Source organism: Aythya fuligula, chromosome 8 (genome assembly GCF_009819795.1).
Source record: "Aythya fuligula isolate bAytFul2 chromosome 8, bAytFul2.pri, whole genome shotgun sequence".
NCBI classification, from domain to species: Eukaryota; Metazoa; Chordata; class Aves; order Anseriformes; family Anatidae; genus Aythya; species Aythya fuligula.
The window spans coordinates 6,017,717-6,033,459 of record NC_045566.1 but is presented as its reverse complement, the minus strand read 5'-3'; the positions used below and the strand labels follow the sequence as shown (position 1 = coordinate 6,033,459).

Genomic DNA, 15,743 nt, shown 5'->3' with positions numbered 1-15,743 from the left:
TAGTCTAACTAAATCTTGCCAACAGTCGATTGGCAAACCCCAGCTGTCATCTGGGGTTAGTTGCAGGACTCTCCTCTTGTCATGAAGCTCTTCAAGTCCAGCAGAAGATGGGCAAGGCCCAGCAGAGTAAATGGGGCAGTGCTGAGGTCACTGGGTGGGTAGGTAAGCAGATCTCAAGTATGTTGCACAAGGCTCTGACTATGAAGAATGTTTTTCTAATCATTTGTTCTCTGCTGGAAACCTGCAGGTCTCAGTCCCTGAGGCATTCTTTGGCAGCCACTGGAGTTATTCTGGCAGTAATTGTTCAGCTGGATCTTCTGCTCTCTTGGATCCATTACAGACCTTTCAAGGACAGAGTATGCAGCTACAGCACACTCTACCACTGAGAGCGTGGTTATTTATGATGGTTTCTGCTTTAACAAGAAGCAGAGAAGATATCTAAAAAATACCTGAGAGCTAGGACATCTTGATGGAAACCTGCCCTGACAGTAGCGTCTTTCTTCCTTCCCTTCAAGGCCTGAGCTTCCTAACACCCACTGTACCCTCTATCTGATGTAGGACCTTTAGCTTTTAACATTTTCCTCTCATGTGAAGAGACAAACTAGAGTTGAAGTTGAAAACAACTGAAATTTAAAATAATTTTTTCAACGCCAACAATAATTGTAAAATGTTCAAATTCTAGTAAATGATTAAGGCCTAACAGTAAAAATTAGACAGTTATTCTCAAACAGAAACCCTTTTTTTGGTGGTGTCCCCATAATTCTATTTGATGGAACTGATACAATTTCCCTTTTTACAGTCCTTGATCTTTGCACTACTTAAAAAATTACCATCCTATGAGAAATAGGTGCTTTGATAACTGCAAAGATGAATTTTGTTCTGAACATTGCACGATACGAGAATCACACAGCAAGACAAGCAACTCTGGGCATGTGGAGTTTGTGGTTTATACCTGATAGTAATAATCTGCCCGAAGTCCAGCTCATAGTTGTTGACTTGTGCAATAAAGATTGCAGCCACCGCCTCGTAGAGCGCGGTCCCGTCCATGTTGATGGTGGCTCCCACAGGCAGCACAAACCTGGCAATCCTCCTGTCCACGTGGTTGTTCTCCAGCAAGCACTTGAACGTGATAGGCAGCGTGGCTGAACTGCAAAACAGCGGAGGGAAGCACACATTGAGTTACTTTTATTTCTCAAGAACAGAAATATTATTAAATGTTATCAAGTCGTAAATTTCCTTGTTTTCAATAAGACGCATGCATTTTTAGGTAGTAACATACTCAAACATATTTGTCTTTATATTTCTTCAGCTTTTTATTTTTGTAGCATTCTGCCTTTTACCATTCAGGGTCACATTCATTAGTATGTCATGAGTGGCTCGATTGCAATCACGTGAGTGAGGGGGTATTTTTTAAAGCTTTGTCAATTACAAGGAAGGGACAAAATTTTTTCCTTGTTGTGATACTGATCTTAATGTATTGCTAAGTATTGGAGACTACTGAAATAGATGTAAAATAGCAATCTCTGAAACTATTCCAGAGTTACCTCTTTAAAGAGGTAGGTAATTATTGGACAAATATTGGTATCATGATACTGAGGTCTTTAATTTTCTGTTCTCTTGTGAGCTACATGCCCCCAGCAGTGAAATTTAGGTGTCTTTTCACTAGTTTGGGCAGTCCAGATTGTTCAGTCACTGTGTTGTGCGCCTCACATCAGCAACACACCTCTGATCTCTTATAATGGACATTATCTCTTCTTAATGGAAAAAAAAAATTAAAAAAATTGATTGATAAATTCTTTCTCCATTAATTACGTTTCATCTACAAAGTCCTGAGAGGTTCTGAAAGCCCTGATATAACCCCAAAGATTCAGGAATGTATTAGCAAAAAGTTTCCATGAGTAGGAGCTGTCAATTTGTATTTGTGCAAGCTGTTTTTTGAGGCAAGGCACAGTTAGTGTTTGGAAAGGAAAAGTAGCTTCCTGCAAGAGAAGTGCGAAAGGAACAAGAGAGGTCTACGAGAGGATGTGTTCATTACAATATCTCTGGTTTTTATAACCTTATGTCTGGCTGGTGAATGATTTACTAGATGCTCACTACCACACAAATCTGGGCAGAAGTAATTCACTAGATGTGTAAATAAGGAAAGAAAAATCTGATTTCCTCTGGCAACTGGGTTATGTTCAAATTTTTCATTCTGCCAGTCCTAATATTTAATGAATATTTACTTTGAAAACCAAACGGAGCAAAGCAGAACCCCCCAACTACACACTAGATGTCACTTCTCTCTCGGGCATGCTTGTCAGTTTTTACACATTCATTTGGGAATGACTGAAATTCTCTATGTGTTGTTTGCCATAAACTGTTCATAAAATAAAAGGGTGAGACGAGGGCTCACAGGTAATAGAGAATAGAAAATCCTGGTGGAGCTGTAACTGGAGCAGACCACCCCAGTAACACTTGCAGATGTTCTTACAGCTGTCGGCATTGCCAGGAAGCAATTAGTAAACCTAGGACTCACCATGTCCCTTCCCTGCAGTTGCTGCAATTGTAGAAGGTTATTTGTTTTTAAAAACAGTCTTACCTTGGCCATTTGCCTTTTCTGTAACAAAAACCTGTCTAATTTTCTTTGTGGGAAAAAGAAGAGAAAAATTAATCCTCCAAGTCCTTTTCCACCCTTTGACACAGCAGAATTTTAAACCTAAATGCCTCCAAGTTCTAAGCGCAGAGATCTGAGCTGTGAAACATGCAGATTTTAATGGACATCTGATTCGGTGGAGATGTGGAAAAGATTGTGAAAAATATCCCATAATACCAATGGCACAACCAGCAAATTCTGTATCTGTTTCCACTGCTACAAGCTGAATGTATGACACCGTTTTTGCAAAAATTCAACTTTCAGACTTGTGCATTATCTCATGGAGAGACAGGTAATTTTTTTAATTTTGTGTGCTGTTAGAAGTAAAATTTCTAGGGCACATCACCAGATGTTGGCTTTGTGTTTCATTATTACCATAAAAAACGTGGACAGAATGTAAGTACAATGATGATGAAAAACTTTGTGCAAGATATTTAAAGGAAGTGCATTTCCAGGTTACAAATCCTAGTGTCTTCCTAGCACAGACAAGTATTCCATGCAGTCTCAATCAAGTTTATGACACCACATCTTAGAGCTGGCAGAGCATCTGTCCTGACTATTCCTACTGAAGGACACTCCCAAACTTACTCCTCAGGCGAGAAACATAATTTTTGACCTAGATGTATTATTTTCAATTTACACAAAATTTGTTTCTATGTGCTTTATGCATATGCTCTTGCACAAATAAGTCCAGCTATTACAACATGCAATGTTAGAACTCAGTTTTGTTCCTCTGGATTGAAACAATCAGACTTTTTAAAGTTTTTTCTTATAAGACCGTTACTTTACATCCCTGATTTCCCTTTTGGGAACCTGCTTCACTGATCTTAATCTGCTAAGTCTTTTAAAAACTTTTCTAAAGCTTTCAGCTAAGAGGAGAGGTATCTTCTCCTAGCGCTAACTTTAACAATTAAAAATACATTTTTAGAGTCTTATCTCAATTTTGTTTGGGATAAAATGCTGCAGCTGGAGAGACTGAACATAAGCTAATGCTGGATCAGGCCAAGCTCTTAGTAGTGTGAGCCACAAAGACAGCTAGTCACTGTGGAAGAACAGCTGTTCAGCTTGCTCTGTTTATCTTATCATTCAAATGCATTTTGATATTTGCTCCAAAAAATCAACAAACTGATCTCATCTCCCTTTTGCTAAATCTGCCTTTAATTTACACTGTGCAATAGCCAAGACCTTAGTGTTTCATAAGCAGCAAAACCCTTGAAAAACTCGTGTTTTATTGTTTGTCTTCAGAGAAGATGAAAATTGCTTCTTTTTGATGGGATGTACCGCAGAGAAGACACCGCTTTAATTCATTAATGGTATGGAAAGGTGACCTAGAAAAACAAAATTCCCTCATACATTGGAATGAGGAAAGCTAAAAACAAGAGGAATCTGTCTGCAAGCCAAATACTGCTCTTTCAATACAGTGAGAGGTCAGGATCAGGGTTGATGTGCAAGTCCAAAATCCATGGCTACCCCTGACCACCCCAGAGCCGGGCAAGGTGGCGATACCAGCATGTGCTGAACACAACTTTTGGATGTGGTGAACTTGAGCCGTGCACAGTGCGGGGGCTGGTGGCCTGGTGGTGCCATGCTTGGTGCTAGTAGTATGAACAGAGATCATTGTGTCCTAAACAGATGCACCAAAGGAATACAAGAACTCTTCTCTGTTCCTACCTCTCTGTTGACATCTGTGTGAGCCCAAAATGCTGCTGTGAGACTGGGATTTCTGGATACAGAGCCTGAAAATTCATTGCAGAACCTTTCACTGATGGGAAGTGGGTTTAAATAATGTGCACATTCAAGAAAATCATTGCCATGAGATGACTGTTAAGTTGCTTTCAGGTTCCCTAGTGTCACATTCTGGGGGTTTGTGTGTGGTACTGTTTTTTCCTCTTGCAGTGTGACTCTTTGCTTGAAAAGAAAGGTTTCCACAGGTGCAGACTGGCTGGAATGAGCACCAGGACACTGATCTGTGCCTTCCTTTCTATCTTTGGATGTAGACGTGAAGTGACACAGAAACATCTGCAAGAAACCGTCGGTATGCTTAAAACCAGCTCTTTGTTCTCCTCTTAGATGATCTTAAAATCCAATACCCACATTATGAGTGTTATATAATGCCCTTGTGGCAAGTGTTATTTAACCACATGCAGATGTGCTGACTGTCGGGAGAAGCAGCTCTCCTGTCCAGCCCCAATTATTTGTGCATGTTCTTTTGGCAAACGCTCAGTTATGTGCAGTATCCATTCCTTTCAGTGTAATGAAGGTGAAAAGTTCAGCTATCTCTAGACAAGACACTGCTATTTGAGAAGAAAAACATTAACAACCATGTTGGACCTGTGTTGGATTTGCAAAATATACCCACTGGTAAGCAGGGGCAAAAGTGAAATTTGTCAGCGGTGTTCAAGCCCCGAACCTGGAATTTCAGAGCTGTTTCCTAGGGCTCACCTTAGCTTTGGTAGCACATCAGCTTCTGCCCATAAATGCCCTAAATCTCTTCAGGTGGCAAGTCCTGCTGGTGACCACCGACAGGCCGAGCTGCCAGCTGGTGCCAGAGCTGTTCCCAAACTACAGCTGCTCAGGGCCTGCATATACACAACTGTTCCTTGCATGGTGGAAGGGGAGGGAGCACTATCTCAGCGTCCTCAATATCCTCTCCTGGCAGTCTGCACTGGGATGTCGAAGCCACTTCAGGTGTACAGGAAAGGCAAATTCCCTGCGCCTACCCCACTGTGAGTGAGGGCACCTCGGCTTGCAGGGAACTGGGGATGGAGAAGAAACTTAAGGACTGAGAAAGGTTCTTTAGAGACAGAACTCTTAGAGCAGCAGAGCAGATAGCCAAGTGTGTCAAATGTGAACCTGACGAGTCTTTTCCAACACTAACATCTTTGAGTGTAAAATTAACATCTTCCTTGATTGTGGGAATGTGATGACATCACAAGCTACAAACTTTTAATGTTCTAATAAAAAAGCCTGCCCTAATTATTTAAGCCTAATTAGAATTTAAAACACCACCCAGCACATATTTTTTTCTTGACTTTGTATCTCACAGTATGTTGCTCTTTATAGGTCAGTTTGGAGGAAACTACTAAACATGAAAACACCTTGTTAAGAGAAACATAGTGGAAAGCCAGTTCCTTCCAATGATACTGAAATAATCACTCCCTCCTCTCATTTCTTTTAATTCCCATATATTCCTTCTGCTCTGCCTGCCCCTGCCCTAACCACTTCAAGTACATTTATGAGAGAAAGAGCCATCTGCGTATGCCCTTGCTGCCCCAATTTACCTTGTTGGACCTCGTTAGAAACATAAGGAAATTATGAGCCTAATCAGGTCAGTGGAGCAGGGACAAAAGTTTTAGGTTCTTTTCCTTCCCAACTCTGGCACAGGTCTGGTGCAACTTTAGTTTTGCCTTTTGCATTGTCCCTTCAGTGAAAGAGAGATTACTGCTCTTTTAGCGTTGACTGTAATTACCACATTGCAAGATAATGTTTTGTAGCAGAAATGTTTGGCAGTAAATTATAGTGAAAGTGAATGACATCAACTAGTCTGAGTTCAGGAAACTTACACAATGACTTCTCCGTGTATGTATTTACTTAGATAAATTGCAGAAGAGTTTGAGATTTATGCAAACCCCACATAATTATTTATCAGAACTATGCAAAGCCATATGCTCTGATTACATAATAGCCCTTACTTGACTATTAAAAAGAAGTTATTTAAATCCTTTGATTTAAATAACATTTCCCAGAACTTTTTATCCATATGCCACACTCGCCTTTTCCTTCTCTAATCCTACCAACTGCAAATGCACTTTATTTCTAAGTGGGTTACTCTGCCATAGGATGAGAGGTTACGTGAATTCCTCCTCAAGAAGCTTGGGAAGTGACCAGGAAAACTAAGATTAGAAGCACAAGGGATAAGAAGCTGATACAATCCTATTGCCATAAAGGCTGTATCAGTTGTCAGAGTTCAACGTATTACAGAGATTATTGCAAGATAAAAGACAAAAATCAGCATTTAAGTATAGCTAGACAAAGTACTCCCCAATGATTATTGTTAATAAGAATAAATATTTTTGGCTTAATAAAAACCTTTTATATTGTCAGTGTATATTTCATTACAAATAGATGTTCAACATTTATCAGTGATTTTGTAATAATGACTAATTTGAAGTCTAAATTAAGTAGACAAAGGTAGGTGTTTGTCACTAGCTGTCATCATTGCAAAATTGGATAGGAGTTTTGTTTTCCAGCCTCTCTGTAAAATAACTTGAAAAATGCAAAAGCAAAAATGGAAATCAAGCTGAGATAAAAGAAAGGTATCTTTTCTTTTCTTCAGCCCTCTTCCTTTACAGCTGAGAGTAGAAATTATAAATATGTAAGATGTGCTAAAGAGATCTGTTTACCTGGCATTTTCCACTTGTGCTGTGGCTTTCATTACTACGTAAAAATCGCCAGGTACAGCTCCTCTCATTATTTCAGAGAAACAAGCCTCCAGCCACAGAGGCGATGACACTGCCTTTCTTTGGTATCAGCAGCATGGAAATGTGATTTTAGTTGTCATTCTTGTCTGTGCTCCATGCAAACCAATTCCAGCCCTTTCAAGCACTTCTTATGCACAAGTTTATCTGTGTTGGTGGTCATTTTCCTAACCAGCCCATAAGCTGTTTCCCATGTCACTGTACCTTTGTTCAGCTATGGTTAAAGCTCATTGGGCACCCTCCCTAAAAAGGATGTGAAAAACATTGTTCCTTGAGTAGAACAGCGAAATATTTTCCCAGTGCTGGACAATAGCTTGCAACCACAGTCTTTTCTTAATGTACCCAAAATCAAAGGCTAAGATGAGTTGAAAGTGTAAAATGTTTCCATACGACTGAACTAATGCCAAAAATACAGTCTGGACAAACTGCGTGTCCCTTAATATATATTAACTTTGTAGAAACACAGTTGTTTTGTTTATGGAAAAATACCCTTATTTCATTTTTAGTCCTCTAAGAAAAAACATTTTTGTCCACTATTTTTTAACCTGAGGCAAAACAATGTAACAAACATTACTTCCAATAGCTCCCGCTCATAGCTTCCAAATGTTGAGAGACACATCCAGAGACTGGGTGATACCTGGAGGAGGTGGCCAGAGCAATGAGCAAGGCTTGAAGGATCCCTCTGATGAAGACGATAGGATTCTTCTTGGTGATAAAGAAGTACATCATTGGCAGGATGAACAGCCCGTGCACAACCAGGCCGCACACCACGGTAATGGCATAGAAACCCAGCTTCTTCCCAATGGCCGAGGGGTCGTCCATTTCTAAGATTTTGCCCGCAATAAGGAACACAATTCCAAAGGGAAAATACCTGAGCAAAAAGGACAGTCATTACTAGGAGATCGTTCACTTCCACCAAGCTGCGTGCAATGGCAAACTCTTGTACCCCCACTAGCAGTGCAGCAGAAGCAGCCTGCCCAGAAGCAGCACGGTTGGGCTCTTTTTTTTTGTCAGAAAAGGTGGGTTAAGCCCCTGTCTCACACTTAAGGAGCATGCCCAAAGTGCCAGGCTGAACACCCCTTTGTGTGGGGTACCCCTCAGCACCGCTGAGGTTATGGTGCTGATCAGGAATTAATTTAAAATGTTTTGCTTCAGAAGCAGGCTCTGACTTTGTAGCTTAAAGCAGGTCATTTCCTTGGCAGCAGGGGAATGAATCCCAAGCTCTGCTCATGTGCTTGTGCTGATGTGATTGTTCAGGGATTTTAGTTGGAAGCTGTTAAGTAAATGTTTATGTGGCCTTTGGAAGACATCAGAGAATTACCAATATGCATTAGACATGCTCTTGGACTGCATGGGAGTTTGATTCAGGGCAGAGGACTACCTAGTTTCTGAACTGTGGTGTTCAGAGACAGCCAAGCTAGCAGTAACTGCACTGACTGCAGTACCCTCAGGTCAGCGCAGGAGCCCAGTCCTCTCCTGAGGGCTCATTAACTTGAGCAAGCTGAAACCAGGCTAGGATTTGTAGTGGAGCAGTGCTGTAAGGTACGGCAGTACCAGCCTGAGGAGCTCATCACACTCCCTTGTGTGGGCTGGATGCATTACAATCCCTCGGCGTGTACAGCACACACACACAGCTGTACTGGGCTTCATTATTTGGGAGTGATACGCAGGGTGCCTCTGTTAGAGTGACAGAACAAGCTAGGGACAGGATGTATGTCTCTATGTCTTCCTTCAGATCGTGGGGCCCCACAAAACTAAGGATTGTTCACCCTCATTATTTCCCTGGAAATAAGTTTATGCTATGTCTGTGTATCCTCTCAAAATTTTCTTTACTGTTTAAAAAATATATATTTTCTTACAAAAACTGTTACTTACCAAACAGCAACTGCTACTATCTTCATGACAGATTCATTTAAACACTGGCAAAAGCTGACCAAAGGAACACCACTGTTTCCCATCCTTCCCAACATTATACCTGCAAACATAGGCATTTGGGTTTAAATTCTCGCGTCCTTTGTGCAAATCACCAGTGCTTTCACTCAGTGCTTTCACTCCCTGCTATGACTCAAAGTGAAGTAAATGGGAGGTGGCTGGATGAATGTAGATCTTCATGCTGTAGGAATAGACAGTGCTCAGAAATGAAAAGAATACAGCTTTGGGATGTGTCATCCAACCCTATATTCTCTAGACAGTGTTAGCTTCCAATAATGCCTATAAATAGCCATCATTTTACCACTCTGTTGATCTGGCAATATTTATCTAAGCTGTGATTTTTGCACTGGAAAACACCGCTCTTAATAAGCATGGTGGTTATCTTTGCTAGCAGGGTGTTAAATATAGTTCAGCTCTTGTTGCCTGGTCAGTGGCAGTTTTACATGAGTCTTGGCTTCTAATTCTGTACAGTGCCAAAAAAAAAGAAAAAAAAAAAGAAACACCTTCACTTTTATTTTACAAGAATAGCTAAAAATTGACCTTTAAAACACTGTCCTATCTAAGCATGTGGCTATTGCTGGGGTCAAGCAGGGGAGTGGGCAGGACTGGAGTCTCTGCTGTGCATCCCTGGTGAAGCAGACTCCATTTCAGTGCAAACATTTTCCTTGCAGTGCATAAACAATGTGTGCTCCTCCAAGAAAAAGATCAGATGTTTCAACTGTTATCCACTTGTCATAATATCTAACAGAAATTCCTGCACACTCTGAGTTGAGGCAGTATAGCTCGTCACAGCTGAGCCTAGCATCGGGGCTTTTCCTTCGTCCTCTCTGCCTCACACTGTTCCGACCAGAGGCACCCCATTTTTATGCATGCCTGGCGAAGAAGTCCAGTCATTCATGCACAGGATTTACTCTTGGACTGAGGTTACTAAGAAATTCACCTCCTGCTTCAGGAAAAGAAGTCAGTTGGCTCGAGTCTGTTGTTCTGAAGTCCCTTTATCCTAGTCTGATGCTGTTCAAGGGTCTTAATGAAATTATAATAAGAACTCGGAGAATACTAGAGTGGTTTGGGTTGGAAAGGACATTAAAGATCATCTAGTTCATACCACCCTAATGCCATTTTTCTATGCCAAAATGGTGTAAAAAGACCTTTGTGCAAATAAAAAAAGAGCCAAAGTGAGCAGAACTGTTACCAAGCACCAAGGCCTTTGTACATTTTTTTGCTGTAAATAAAAACCTCAGAAGGATGCCCTTCTTTCCGAGAGATTCAAGCCATATCTGCTGTTCCACTCCTTCCTTTTTGGATGGGGAGAGCTGCAGAAAACTGAAGGCATTGATAAATGCTTGGCTGCATCCTTTGTTCGGAATGATAATCTGAAATTGCCACCAGGATCCGACACGTTTAAGCACTTAGTGCCTCAGGTTTGTGTGCAGCTACTGCAGTCGCAGCTGGCCCTGCAGCCAGGGCTGTCGTGTATGTGGCAGCACCGGCAGAACGTTTTCTGTGTGTCAGCCGGGAGGAAACTGGCTCTCAGCTTCCATCTCTTGATCCCTGGGCCAGCAGGAGTGAGGGGCATGGTAACAGTAATACATTCAGTTCTGGGAAGACAGTGAGTGGTTTTCAGAAGTATAAAGTCGTCCTTGATCCTAATGAGCACATGTAATTAATTCATGCATATCCATTTTGGCTGGAATATTGGTTGCTGTGACATTGTACTTTGGGAATCAACTATAAAATATTACAAACTGAGGGGCAGCCAATTTCCAGCAGTGATGCATATGGAATACCACATACTGGAGAAACTGAGAGACAAATCTGCTAATTCCAGACTTGATTTTTGACCCCTTCTGCTGGTATGAACCATAATATAATAAACGTAGGCAAAGATGTTTTATGGAACTACCTCCACTGACCAAATTAACTTCCAAGAAGAAATTGAGATAAAGAAAATTTCATCGGCATTTTCTTGTATTAATCATCAGTACCTTACCTTTGTCATCATTAACTAAGGCACATCTCAGGGAGTGGTTAAATTCCCTCTTCCAAATCCACAAGCATAATATAACAGACATCGTAACATGGGACCAATGAGTTCCTCCGGCAAATGAAACTGAATAAATTATCTAAACATAAGCTCTTAGAGTCCACTGAGATAAACTACTGGATGGTATATTACTATTACCATTGCATGATGAAAAAAAATAAAATCATGAAGTTTCAATCAAAGAGAGAATCCATGGGTTTAAACTGATAAGACACTGTAACTCACTTATCCATCTTATCTCCGAGGTTTATAATCTGAACTGTGCTTTAACATAGGTGACGGTTATATTCCACACTAATAATGTGATAAAATGCAATTAAGAGTGGATAAGAACAGCAAACGGGGCAGATTCCAGGGCAAAAACTGTTTCCTGCTTGGTGGGGGGAGCTTTAATGGAGGACCTGGTCTGGGAGCAGGTTATTCTTATTCAAGAAACAGAACAACCAACCCCGTATCTTTTTCCCTTAATGGCTACCTGGACTATTGCAACCCAAACATGTCTGAAACCTACCCATTGTTGCAGAGAATATCACAATCCCTAGCACATTCATGCCGTCACTAGTGCCTGGTTCTGATTTGTAAATCACTTCAGGTGGGGGAGTGATGTCCAAGGCAAAATTCTGGACGTTGGATCCATTCTCATCCTGGACTCCATATATTATAATGCGACGAGTGGTGCTTTCAGATGATGCTTTGTTAGATTTAATGATGGGAATGCTCTTGGTGCGATACTGAAAGAAAACAAAGTATTTTTTATTATAATATCCCAGCAGGAACTAACAGTTAAATGAGACCTCCGAAGTGCTTTGTTAAATAAGGCTGCATGTGAGAGGGACAAGCATGAAAAGAAAGACAGCTCCTGTCCCCATGCTGCTAAAATCTGTAAGAAAAGTTGAATTTTTTAAATCTCAAAAGAGTTTGAGGCTTATAAAATTGCTGTTTACATGGTATCTCAAAATAAAGTTTGAAACGCTATGCTCTAACAGAAATGTAAAATCCTAAAGGTTTCTTTTGATAAAGAAATGGCAAAAGAGCATAGCCATTGCCTGACCCATGCCACAGCTTCGCTCCAGGTGGGAGGCAGGTTCCCTTTACCTTTCTGGACTATTAAAATAACTTTGACCTACTAGTTGTAGGCTGCTTAGGATAATGGAAACATACTTGTGAATTCCTAAATGCTCAAGGTACTAATAGGATGTGACATAACACAGCGTCTGTACCTGGGTTCTGCTTTACAAAGGTACATCTACATCTTTCTATGACGTTGGCTCATCTCTTCAGTGGTAACAGAACTGTAACCACTTACCTGCTTGAATGTGGCCTCAACAAGGTTGGCTGGAAACATGTTCCTAGAAATGAACAAATAAAATCATTTCTATGGGACTGCAGGCAATTTCTGTTCCCTGGGCCTCAGGCCTAGCACAATGTACTACTTATTTACCCTCCTAAAGAGCAAGGGCTGAATGGGTGCGGAAGGCTGCCGCTCTCCCCCTCCTGCCATACCGTTGTAACTCACTCAGCAAAGCACAGCAGAGGGACGGGTCCTCAGAATGAAAGTCTGGGGACTCCCTTTGAAATACCTGGACTGAGACAGTGAGACCCAGGAGCTCTAGTTTCACTTTCTGGCTCTGCCACTGTCATAACTGGGACAACATCATTGCTGTCATTCCCTTCGCTGTCTGCTAACTGTGGAGACAAATATTTCTTTATTCTGTATTTTGTCTTGCATATTTGGATAATGAGCTGTTCAAGACGGAGTCAGAGTTTAGGGACATATTCCTGGGATCCCTGGGTGCTGTAATCTGCTTTGGGACTGCTGGTCACTGCCTTGAGATGACTCATGAACTACATACTGCAGCATGTCCTGATACAACTTCATCACTATAATTATCAGTGATGTAGACTTTGCAGAGGTTTGGTCAAGAACAGTTTGCTTTCCAAACAGAGGATCTGATCCCTGATGAAAAGAATCGGGACTACAGCTGTACAGTCTGTTTTAACATGGTTCTGAGGCTTCAGAAGAGGAGATTGACATGAGGCAAACAGCTTTATCTTTGCTCACAGCTGAGCTACAATGGAAAACAATAACCATACACTGAGATTTGCAGTGAGCTTAATAGATTTTTAATTCCAAAAGGGACTCTTGTTATTACCTTTTCTGACTTTCATTGTATCTCAGGCCATGACATTTCACCCAATAGTATCTGGAGCTCATTTGTAACTTGTGTCTGAGCTAGATTATTACCTTGTAGAAAGACATTCAGTCCTAATTTGAAATGGAGAGCACACCCTCTACAGGCTTCAAAGAGGAATCATAGTGCAGTAGGGCAAAAAACCTAAAAAGTCATGTTTCCAGGTAGCGTTTAGGAATTAAGGTTTGTCTGATCACTCAAATAGGACCTAACAGAACTGACTTGTTTTCAGCACAAAGCTCCTGAAGCTAGAGGGAGAAGACAGTGGCACCCCGTGACCCAATTCTGTGCTTTCATATACACAAATTTATGCAAAGAGAATAATTTCTGAATTATCCCAAAGTCTCTGACCAAAGGACTTTTTATTGAAATTCCAACTCAAGCCTCAAGACAGGACATCATTTAAGCATATGTGAAAGCCTGTTCTCATTGCAAGGAGAACTGCTGTATGCATACACGGGTAAATGCGTGCCACGCTGAGACATTTTGCAGATCTGCTTTCCTCTTGCAGCAGCAGCATTTGTGTGCTGCCAAGTGGAGTCATGGCAAGAGCATCCTGTGCAGCACTGGCTTAGAAAGAATGATTTTATTGCTCTTTTAAGTCATAACAATGTGACACTATGGTTGCATCTCAAATTATGATGGACAAGAGATAGAATCTGTTTTGGCATCCTCAGACAGAGCAATTGCTACAAACAGATAATTCATTATCCTTTGCAGGGTCAAGCAGAAGGAGAGAAATTAAGAGTTGCAGGGTAGCAGTACTGTCTGATGATTGAAGCAGAAGATTGAAAATGAGTTGTTTTGTTGGCCTGCTGTGTGAGAGCAGACAAACCACATAAACAAATAATTTGACATTTTGGTAAGGCTGTTGCTGCAGGGCAAACTTTAGTGTTATACAGGCAGGTTCCTATCAGCAGGCTAAGAGGTTGATGCACAGCACTTCAGTTGCTCTTTTTTTAACTCTCCTGGCCCTTTCTCTCCTCGGTGAAGGGAAAGCAGCTGAGATGACCCGTCCCTTGCAGCCTGATGTGCTGCCTGGCATCACTGAGGAACCACAGCACCTCCTGGCTGTGTTGTACACTGCCAATGTCTTCTTCCATTTTACCAGTCCTGCTTAAGAGCCCCAGGCGTGATGATGCCTGTGCTCCATAAAGACATGAGAAGACGGCAGCCATGTAAGCAACCTGTCATAAGGCTTAATTTGCAAGGTTTAGTTAAATTAATTCAGTCCCTGTGTACACGCTGTCATTTAATTGCAGTGACTTAGCTTAGGACACTCACTGTGCAGCAATGTGGTCAGCAATGAACAACGCTCCCTACACTTACTGTAAGCAGTGCTGTGCTGCTGTGCTGCCATCAACTGAGTTATCTCTGCAGAGCTTCCATAAAAGCTGATCATTCCCTGGTTCAAGTGTCAAATCTGTAGCCAAATCAAGGCAGACAACAGCCAGCTGTGCATCACTTTCCTATCAGATGCAGACACAACCTTCTGCCTGAGCCCCAGGAGCTTGGCTGCGGCTGGGGACTAAGGGAAGAACAGCTGGATGGAGCTGGACCTGGAGAGATGGAGAGGATGTTTACAGGAGAGGGAAGCGTGGAAGAGAAAAGTTCATTACTGCCTTATTATGCCTCGTAAAGGGATTCTGCTTCGACATCATTAAAGGCTTCACTGATATAAAATCACATTTGTTTTATGATTTGAGATGATCAGAAGAAAGGTTCTGTAGGAGTACAAAGTGTTAGTGTGATGATTGCGCTGTAACCTGCTGTGAGAATGTGAATTATGCTGAAAGCACAGAAAGAATCACACTGAGCACTCCTGCTCAGATCTGACTGTGAATGTCACATATGAGACAAAGCTTTACAAAGAAATATGACTTTAATTGCTGATGATTTCTTTTTCTGCCCCAGTTTTATAGTCGTAATTAGAAGAATTAAGAACAAATTGAGACTGCTCGAGAAAAGGAGTATCATATGGTTAGTAGCTAGATTAAATGTTAGACAAATTTGTGGAGGATTAAAGCATTTTGTTTCTTTATCATTCTTTATCCCGCAGGAATTACAACTACCCACTTAATACTGGCTGCTGGAATTCTCCCAATATTTTTTAATATATTATGCACTGTGATCCAGTCTTTGAGACTAGCCCACCAAAGTTACACAATTTATCTAGTGAAGGCTGACCTGAATGTGTTTGCCAGAACTTTGGCTTATTTTTTATTTTAAGCTGGTTTACTTGGATTGAAAAAATCCAGTATTAGCCAAAATTTAGTTTTGTTAATTAAAAACATTCAAGAGAGCAATTCATGGAAGAGAACTCTAATGAACCAAAAACAAACGACGAGAAGAAAGTATCAAACTGCCACAAAGAGATGGGAGATGACTGGGAGTGTTTGTTTGGTTAGGTGTCTTCAGAAACAGTTGACAAATTCTGGCCTTAGGGGAAGATCTTGCTGCAT

General features: G+C 41.2%; 1 protein-coding gene across 1 annotated transcript in view; it reads right to left on the bottom strand.

Moving 5' to 3' along the window:
* SLC1A7 (solute carrier family 1 member 7) overlaps positions 1 to 15,743 on the bottom strand; it is a 47,763-nt gene that overhangs the window by 8,331 nt on the left and 23,689 nt on the right. The window contains exons 4-8 of the mRNA XM_032192034.1: positions 12,396 to 12,438; positions 11,601 to 11,820; positions 8,989 to 9,088; positions 7,751 to 7,984; positions 953 to 1,147 (exon numbers count right to left, since the gene is read on the bottom strand). Of these exons, the coding sequence (XP_032047925.1) occupies positions 953 to 1,147; positions 7,751 to 7,984; positions 8,989 to 9,088; positions 11,601 to 11,820; positions 12,396 to 12,438 (792 nt within the window). The remainder of the gene's footprint in view (positions 1 to 952; positions 1,148 to 7,750; positions 7,985 to 8,988; positions 9,089 to 11,600; positions 11,821 to 12,395; positions 12,439 to 15,743) is intronic.